Source organism: Mizuhopecten yessoensis, unplaced genomic scaffold, assembly GCF_002113885.1.
Source record: "Mizuhopecten yessoensis strain PY_sf001 unplaced genomic scaffold, ASM211388v2 scaffold11163, whole genome shotgun sequence".
Classification (NCBI taxonomy): Eukaryota; Metazoa; Mollusca; class Bivalvia; order Pectinida; family Pectinidae; genus Mizuhopecten; species Mizuhopecten yessoensis.
The window spans coordinates 54,610-64,128 of record NW_018408911.1 but is presented as its reverse complement, the minus strand read 5'-3'; the positions used below and the strand labels follow the sequence as shown (position 1 = coordinate 64,128).

The 9,519-nt window shown below is 37.3% G+C and overlaps 1 protein-coding gene across 1 annotated transcript in view; it reads left to right on the top strand.

Moving 5' to 3' along the window:
- Positions 1 to 9,519, top strand: part of LOC110467152 (VWFA and cache domain-containing protein 1-like) — a 58,810-nt gene that overhangs the window by 34,651 nt on the left and 14,640 nt on the right. Inside the window, exons 6-20 of the mRNA XM_021524100.1 lie at positions 2,773 to 2,917; positions 3,137 to 3,281; positions 3,633 to 3,716; positions 4,126 to 4,263; positions 4,698 to 4,798; positions 5,326 to 5,458; positions 5,710 to 5,910; positions 6,099 to 6,222; positions 6,938 to 7,049; positions 7,364 to 7,442; positions 7,716 to 7,805; positions 7,924 to 8,066; positions 8,242 to 8,339; positions 8,747 to 8,830; positions 9,208 to 9,318. Of these exons, the coding sequence (XP_021379775.1) occupies positions 2,773 to 2,917; positions 3,137 to 3,281; positions 3,633 to 3,716; positions 4,126 to 4,263; positions 4,698 to 4,798; positions 5,326 to 5,458; positions 5,710 to 5,910; positions 6,099 to 6,222; positions 6,938 to 7,049; positions 7,364 to 7,442; positions 7,716 to 7,805; positions 7,924 to 8,066; positions 8,242 to 8,339; positions 8,747 to 8,830; positions 9,208 to 9,318 (1,788 nt within the window). The remainder of the gene's footprint in view (positions 1 to 2,772; positions 2,918 to 3,136; positions 3,282 to 3,632; positions 3,717 to 4,125; positions 4,264 to 4,697; positions 4,799 to 5,325; positions 5,459 to 5,709; positions 5,911 to 6,098; positions 6,223 to 6,937; positions 7,050 to 7,363; positions 7,443 to 7,715; positions 7,806 to 7,923; positions 8,067 to 8,241; positions 8,340 to 8,746; positions 8,831 to 9,207; positions 9,319 to 9,519) is intronic.

Here is a 9,519-nt window from a genome sequence, read left to right as displayed (position 1 = left end):
CCACTATAGACACATGGACCCTGTACCACTATAGACACATGGACCCTGTACCACTATAGACACATGGACCCTGTATCACTATCGACACTTGGACCTCATACCAATCAAGACACATGGACCCTGTACCACTATAGACACATGAACCCTATACCGCTATACCACTAAAGACACATTGGACCATATATATATATAATATATTATACCACTACAGGCAAAGCCATCAAGCTTTGGTAACTTATCATTTATTCGGATACAGATATTATCAAGATGTTTTCATCTAGAAGTGGGGAATTTTCAAAGATGGAATGTAGCTACATGAGGTGTAATTATTGGAGAAGTGCCCCGACTGCCAATCTACTGATAAGTTGTTTGGCCCCAAAATGTTTTTCTAATAAAAATTGATAAAAAAGATCCCTTTCATTTCGGTGCTGATCTAGACACAACATTTTTTCGTAGGTGAAAACTTATCTTTTGTGCCGTTGCCTCACTGGATGCAGGAAGAGAGAGAGCATCATTGGACTAAAGCCTATAGCTTCTTTTGTAGTGTCACACATTAGTGTAATGTATTTTAGGCCACAATTCATTATAAAAGGTGACTTATGAAATTATAATGGTGTTACTGACTTACTGAAGATAATTGTAAACTTCTAGGAAATTAATTTTAAGAACTTGAAATTGTATGTCACACAATTACAGACAATTTTCTGAAAGAATGGCATTTGAATATCAACAGCAATATTACATATTCTTGCAATCTAGACAAAGATATCCGACCCAGGGGTCTGGATCGCTTACACACGCTACAGACTAGCCTGTAGCGGGGAATTGTAGTGACCTTTTGGGGTCTTCGTGACGTCATTTTATGACGTTTTGGGGTCAGTCATTAACAATTACCATACTGGGCTTCATATGCAAATGAGAAATGTGTGTACAGTTTACAACTTTACTAGAAGAGCAGCTGTTTTACAGGTTTTAGGTAATAAGCAAGAAATAAAATCCATCCCTGATGTGAGATATGGATAAGGTAATTCAAACCCTCAGGATAAAATATTGAGCAGAAGGTCTCCTTCTTAATGTTTTATCCCTCGGGTTTGAATTACCTTATCCATACCTCACATCAGTGATGGATTCTATTATTACCACAAAACATAACGTTACTTAAGCTTGGTAACTATCCTTATGATGTCATTGGAATGTCACATGGTTACTGTAACTATCCTTATGATGTCATTGGGATGTCACATGGTTACTGTAACTGTCCTTATGGTGTCACAGGAATGTCACATGGTTACTATAACTATCCTTATGATGTCATTGAAATGTCACATGGTTACTGTAACTATCCTTATGATGTCACAGGAATGTCACATGGTTACTGTAACTGTCCTTATGGTGTCACAGGAATGTCACATGGTTACTGTAACTATCCTTATGTCATTGGGATGTCACATGGTTACTGTAATTATCCTTATGGTGTCACAGGAATGTCACATGGTTACCTTAACCAACATTATGTTGCTCTAAATGTTCTTGTTCTCTATTAAACACACTGTTCATGAAAACACTCCTGAGTTGAACCCTAGCTGTGTTTGTGTAAGAAAGGTTTTATACTGAAGATCAGCGGGCTGCAATATTTGAGATGTAATTTACTGACCCCAGGGGTCTGGCTCGCCCAGGAATTGCCCCAGGGCCAGGCAGCATCGGGGTGCTACCGATAGCCCTACTTAGTACTTATCAAACCCCAGTTTGTTTCCCCCTTATCACAAACATTTCCCTGTGATTTGTTCACAGTCTTGGTTCCTCCTTGGGCTTCTCTGCAAGACATGATGAAATTACATCTTATCTTTATTACTGCAGTTATATCAAATGATAGGAAATCTGTGGGAGATAAAACCCTGGCTTTATGGTTAGGGCCATTTACACAGGCAACTGTGTGCTAGCTGGCTACTTTTACTCAAAAAAAACAGCTGAGTTTGGAGGTTCCTTGTAGCAAAAATTAATTCAGAGTTCACGAAGGGGTTATGGTATTTTGGATTTTTGCCATGGTTGACTTGCTCTGAGAAAAACTTAACTTTGTTGTTCCCATTTGGTTTCTCAAAATGGTGCCAACTTTTCACGATCTAATTTTCTGCATTAAAAGTTGTTACACAAACCAGTCAATGTGGGTTTTAAGGTGAAAGCTGTTTCAGTTTGACATCAAACTAAAACATCATAAGTAACATATACTGCTTGCAATTGATTTAACATATACCCTGTAGTCAATATTTTCTTTTCCCCACCAAATTTTCATTCTCTGGTCTTTTGAATTGAGTATTCACATGTTAAAATTCACCTACTCATTGGTAACAGTTTCAAAACTACATTACATTTGTTGCATGGTTAATGTATAATTGAGTGAATGCATTAATGTCCTATATTTTGCGTATAAACTTAGGTATGACATTATGACATCATAAAATGATAAATTACCTCAAACTACCTTGTTTGTTGTATATGAAATATATTGTATCATTCCAAAACATCCATACAAGACAAAAATCATGACAATGACCATATTTTAGTAGATCATCAAAATGAATAACACTTCTGTCACAATGTAAAGATAATGTTCATCATCTTTAGATTTTGTTCCAGTATTGAAGGGCGAGTTAAATCTGTAAAGGAAAGGTAATGTGATTTAGTACCTGTTTCTTAATCTCCCATATGTTTGTTAATGTTCAGATGGTTCCTTTCTGTGATGAAGAGTTTGTCAGTGTTGTGTTTTTGTTGCAGGACGGTGTTTGTGTCAACAGTACAGCCACAGCCCAAACACATTGTCATAGTGATGGACCATGGAAATTCCCTGAGTGCCAACCAGCTGAGGACCGCCAAGGGCATCGCCAAACACCTGCTACACTCGCTATCAGAGAAGGACCGGGTAAGATAGCGCTGTTGTTCACAACCTTAGTGTAATGCAGAGTATTCTTCCCATCTGAAAAATTAGAACATAAATCATTAGAAAAATAGTTCACACACAATCGAGTTCTCTCAGTTGTATTTTATCTGCCAGTATCAATCATATGTAAATTATCAATAGTATCGATATTCCCAGTGTATAACAATTTGTGAAATGTTCTGTCTGCTCCATTGTTCACAGGTTGGGGTAGTAGGCCTGGCGTCACGCCCCACGTTCTCCAGGGCGCCGTCGGACGATACCTGTATCCACTCCTCCATGGTACCCGTCACGTTTGAGGCCACGCTCTACTTCAGCAAGTTTATAGACAACCTGGAAAAAGAGGATGGTAAGGCGTACACTGTTTATCACTGCAAACATACTCTTTACCTGAGAATAAAAATCCAAGGAGTGAGGACAACACTGCTAATTCATTAAAATTCTATAAAACTACGATGATATTACACAAGTGAGAACTAATGTATTTACTTCAAACTACGATGGAGGTTGAACCAATTCCTTTTGTCTTTTACAGTACACATATCAACAACAATGTATATCTGTCTATACTGTATGTCAAGTCCTTCCTTGTACAGAACTTACTGATCAAAGTAAAAGTACATGTTAAGAGCATCAGCTCAATATATTTTAGTTTCAACAATGGAGATTTTGTAATACAATGTTCTTATTCTTGTTGCAGCATCCACCAACCATTCTCTGGGGTTCCAAGTTGCTTTCAACATCATAGAGAACATGGTCAAAAAGACGAAAGGGGCAAAAATAGGTAAGAACAGGACTAGAGGTGGAACAAAATATGAGGTCCCAGAGGAATAGTCATCTTCTATATGTTTTCTATGATAAAGTTAGACTGAGGATTTCATTTCAGAAAAATGCGTGAAGTCCTGCAGTTGAATCTGTTGAGAATTATATTATGAATGTTAACAACATGTCCCGTAAGTGCCATCAAGCTTTGAAGAGTTCAACACTAGCCATTAAAGTTAAGCTGTGTTTGCAGATATTACAAAATATCATTCTTTCTTAGATTTTGTAAAAAAAAAATAGAATCTCAACATTTTGCATGAGGATCAAGTAAATACAATCTTGGGCATATTTACAAAATGCCTGGGTCCCATAAAACATGTGTGTGACTAAGATTAACACCTCCATTAACACATTGTCTGTTACTGTTACAGAACAAGCCATGATAATCTACATCAGTCGCGGCCTACTGTCCTCACTGACAGAGGCCAAGGATGTGATGGACATTATCTCCCGACGTAACGGTGGTCTGGGACATCGCGTCATCATCAACACTTATGCAGTCATTGATGGTAAGTACAATTCATTACGTGCAATTTACTTCTTTATTTTTGGGGGGTAGGGAGGTACTTATATTTTCCTTGTATTAAACTTAATATATATTGAAATCTGTTAATCCTTAATGTTTTTAGTTAGGGGACAGTGAAACTGAACTACAATGTGTTACAAACTTGGACAGCCAGGATGATGAAAAAACATTATCTCAAGTCAAGAAATTTTGTTAAGGCATTGATTATCTACTGCAAAGTTGATAGTTGAATTTTCACATATGTAACTCTATGATCATGTGGTCACCTTTGACAACAATTTAGCATGCAACCAGTGTAATTGTTGATTAACAAAGACACGTTCCATAATGGACCATTGAAAAATGTTCAGGGTTAACATAAAAAAAAATATGTAAATGCCCAGAATTTGTATTTATATGTGTGTCAATAATTTGCAGATGGAAAGCCCATTATGTATGAGAAGAGTTTTCTTCAGGACATAGCAGACCAGAACTTCAAGAAATATAATGTCCGAATTAGAAGTCCTAACCAAGTTGTGGTAAGATTTTACACCAGGGTTATTTATAGTATACAGTAGAGGTGTATTAGAATATTTTTTGGCCACCTATTACTTACCTGTTCAGTGAACCTTTTCTTATCCAACCTGTGGCATGCAACATCTTGGTCATAGTAGACAGGATGTCGGACCACACAGGTCTTGTTTGAAAGTTTTCATAACAAATAGTTTTACAACAATATGTTGGATTAGACAGGGTTTTGGAAGATTAGACAGATGTCTCTGTATATCTGAAAAATGTAACTCAAGTACTTTAATTGTAGATAAAGTTTGAATAAATTTTACTTGAATTAAATCTGTACTATTAAAAGTAATTGCCAAATTAAATTGTAAGGTTCACCTCTATCTTATATTTGTCGGCATTATTAATAAGTAAAATAATAATGGAAAAACAAAGAAAGTTTATTGATGAAAATAGCCAGTTTCCAATCGGACCAAATTCACCACAGTAGTGAAGGTTTTGTCAAGAGGTGAATGTTGATAGTAACTGGGTTGTTTTGTTATCACAGCCTGGTGTTATGATGGCCATCAATTCCACCAAGGACCTGAGCAGTTCTGTGGGGCGTTTCTACCTTCCCTTTAATCGTACCACCAACCGTCAAGTGCGATACTCCTTACCGTACATAGACAAGGCAGATTCAGGTAAGTGTCCAGATCAAGAATAGTCTCATTAACATCAATAAAGCATATCCATACTAGTCACTAGAGCTCCAAGCTCCTCTGGTGGAAACAACAGCATCAAGTATGTTTTCTTCAGGTTCAAAGTTCATTTTGTCTGCAGAATTTCCAGATGAGATTTTCACAGCTTGAGAAAATTGACCATTTAGAAATTCATGAGTTTGATTGTTTGATTGAGGAGAATTTGATTTGTTTTTCCTTTAATTTCTGTACAGCATTGACACTAACAATCAGCCAGACGTGTTTCCATCACGTCCAGGTGAATGGAGTGACGGATGACGACAAGGTGAATGGAGTGACAGATGAAGACCAGGTGATTGGAGTGACGGGTGTGGACCTCCACATGGAGGACATTGTACAAGACATGACGTACTTGGACGGTGACCAGGCCTACCTGTTCCTCATCAACACAGAAGGTCAGTCTCTGAAACCCACGCTGATGACATTTGGTCAATTTGTATTCAAAACTCGAACACATATCCTTGACTCTGAATATTGATATTGGAGATTTTAGTTATCATCAAAGAATGATAAATTTTCAGATTTAGAAATTGGTTTGTATTTGATAACAAATAACCTAACACTGTTTGTTTGACTGACACAGGTTACACCTTGATGCACCCGTCCTTCAGTCGCCCCATCAAGACACATCTACAGCCCATGCACACAGACATCTGGCACTTTGAAAATATGGACGGATTTGTCAAGATTCGAAGCGACATGTTAAAGTAAGTGTTAACACTCTATCCTGTTTGTTTTAATACAAATTGTTTCAATACCTGATATTCTTTTTAACATGAACCACGGGAGTTATCAGTATACATAGATTCATTAACACCATATGGTGCTCTTGGGACAAGATAATTAATTTTGTTGTTGCCACGTGGCGCCAGTGGGACCGGAAGAGCTCTGAGATAGCTATGTAAATGAGAAAATTTGTTATTCTGTTTGATTAAAATTTGCATGTGGAGAAAAAAAACCTGACTGAAGTTTTTATCAGTTTAATATCAAAATCTAGTGTGTAGGATCTAATGAAGTTGTAGCTTTTAACTTTTTACTACAAATGATATAGAGTGTTATTTTGCTATGCTGCCATTGTTTAGCCAACAAATTTTGGTATTTTAAAAGGGTATGGCAATATATTCAGGGAAACAAAGACATTATGAAAAACAATCGGAAGGGAAAAGTGATGATTTGATGGTAATGGAGGTGGTGAATAAATGAGTGGCATCACATTGAGGTTTTACTGTGATGTACTGATAGGATCTTAGACATTTCTGACACAGTGTATGGTACAGATTCAGTCCACATCATGGACTTTCCTGTCACTGTATATAAATGATGTACATTAAGGTGGTACTAGTAGGCGAGTGATATTTGTGTTAATGTAGGATACAGATCACATCTGACATATTTCTGACACATTATGTTGCTATGTTACAGTAAAGAGCGGGGGGAGGAAGTATTGATGGTTCAGAAGAAGGTTCCGTCAACCAACTCATCTGATCCTGTGGTTGCAGTTCCTGAATTTTACGCCAGATATATCTGGAGAAGGGTCAGTTCTTTTGTCACCTCGAAGTTATACAATCTCATTTAGAATTTTACCAGTATATTTTCAAATATATATCTTGGATTCTTGAGTCAAAATCTACTTAACTGCTATTGATATCAGAACAACTATTGATAATAGTAAGATTTTACTGCTAGTGGTATTAATATAGTGTGAGTAATTAATATTATTAATTTTCCAATAAAAAGAATTGAGTATCTCTCATAATTGAGTGAGACTGCTGTTATTAATCATGGAAAAAGGATCGTTTGTACACTTTTCAAAGAATAATTGTCACTTAATTGTGTTTCCTATTTTAGGTTGAAGATACACCTTTCATTTTGGCTTTGAAAACTGTGTCTGAGAGGAAAAACAACAAGAAACTTGTAAACATACCAGGTTTGTGTTCAAACAGTAGAAAAAGTTTGTCATTGATACCTGGGGTTATTTGCACCAACAAACTTCAAAAGTGAATTGACATTTTACATGCCAACTTTACTGTACAAAAAACAATTTCTTTCCTAAGAAAATATATAAAAAAACTAATAAATGTGCCAAGTTGATGTGTAACATTGATGTCCTTTGGTCTACCTGTCAATAGAATTGTAGCCTCAGCCTGCTGATGTATTTTGTTTTCTACCTGTGTGTAATGTTGTGTAACTCTTATTACAGTGTCCAAGGAACCTGAGCTTGTGTACCACAGACTGGACCTTGTACCCAAGAACAGGATGTGTCTTCATCTCAAACAGCTAGCTACACCAGGTAAGCCCGACATGTCCTCTCCATCATTCTGTTCATCCCTGTGATCAAATCTAAATTGTCAACTGTAATGAACATGACAGGAGCATGGAGATTTTAATACCTTGGTTTTGTTTTGAAGATGTGAGCAGTGTGTTCCTGTCTGCCACTAGTTTCTCTGAGCCGTATGCGTATCTCAGCAAGGAGGAGACAAAAAGGATGGTCCAGAGTTACCTACTGTATCTGTCCGACAGTCTCGAGCTCCTAACTAATCCTGGCCTCAATGTAAGTGTCATATATGCTCTCTTAGTGATGTCAAAATTGTCTGGTTAAAATTTGGTTCTGCTCCATGCATATGTGACTTTCTGAGAAAGACATGTAATGGTATCAGCACTTTCCTGACAAGCCTAGTTTTGATAATGTATAACTTACCTGATTTCTTGGCCTTATCTTTGATTAGGATGACGTGAGAGATGACGTGACTGCCACAGGAAGAATTAATGCCGAGTGGCTGAGGAGATCTCTGTCCAGTAACCTCAACGACTACATCATTCGGAGGCAAGTGATTTTTTGCGTAAATTTGGGGGGAAATCAAGTTGCCGTCTAAATTGCTTAATATTCAGCCACTTATTATTAATATGTTTAGTGAGTTTTCCCTATGTGATTGAAATTTCTATGAAAATTGGACAAATCTTCTTTGTCAAGAAGTTTAAACAAAATATGGAGTGCATTTCTAATTGAATTGAATGAGCATCACCATGGGTTTTTTGGTCACAAAACACCTGAATTTTGAACAACACATCAACGATTTTCCTAGAAATACCAACAGATTCCTGTCCTAGACCTGTTGTGTGCCAGGTGTGCAGAGTACATCTAGGTGTATGGGGTTTAACAGAACATGATAGATCTGTGATTGTGCCACCATTTTAGAAGTTTCAATATGAGCTCCTTTTACCTAAATGTAGGTACATTGCCACACCGAGTGGGGTGTTCCGTATGCTGCCGGGTACCCTGATGGAGAAAACCTTTGATCCCACCAAACGGTCCTGGTATGTATTACATACAAGAATTTATGTCCTCTTGATTTAAATGTCTATGTGATAGAGTGTTTATACACCGTCATGTTCATCCTGACAGTTTCATTTCCTCACAAAATCTACAATAGAAATATTTATAACTCTGAGGCTTTATTTTACATACTTATCAAAGCCAGGTCTTTTAATTAAGGGCATTGACCAGACTACATTGAAGTTAAGATTTTGGAGGTTATTCTGTTTTAGAAATAAATATATACTTATGTTAGTACACCAGACAAGCAGGTCTCATCAGTGATGCTGAGGGCTGAAATGTTTGTTCCCAATAGTTAGTATAGTACATATTGTACTTATGTTTACTTGAACTTAACACATTCTTCATTAAATAACAGGTACCAGCGGGCCATGCAGTACCCCGACCAGGTGACCCTTACCTCACCTTATTTGGATGTGGGCGGGGCTGGCTACATCACTACAATCAGCCACACAGTATTTGAGGGAAAGTAAGTAGATTGTCTGATTAAATTTTTAGGTCACCTGAGACAAAGTCTCAAGTGACCTATTGCGATCGCCTTTTGTCCGTCGTCGTCCGTCGTCCGTCGTGCGTCCGTAAACAATTTACATTTTCGACTTCTTCTCCAAAACCCCTGAACCAATTTCAATGAAATTTTGCAGGGACCTTCCATGGACAAAGGTCAACAAAA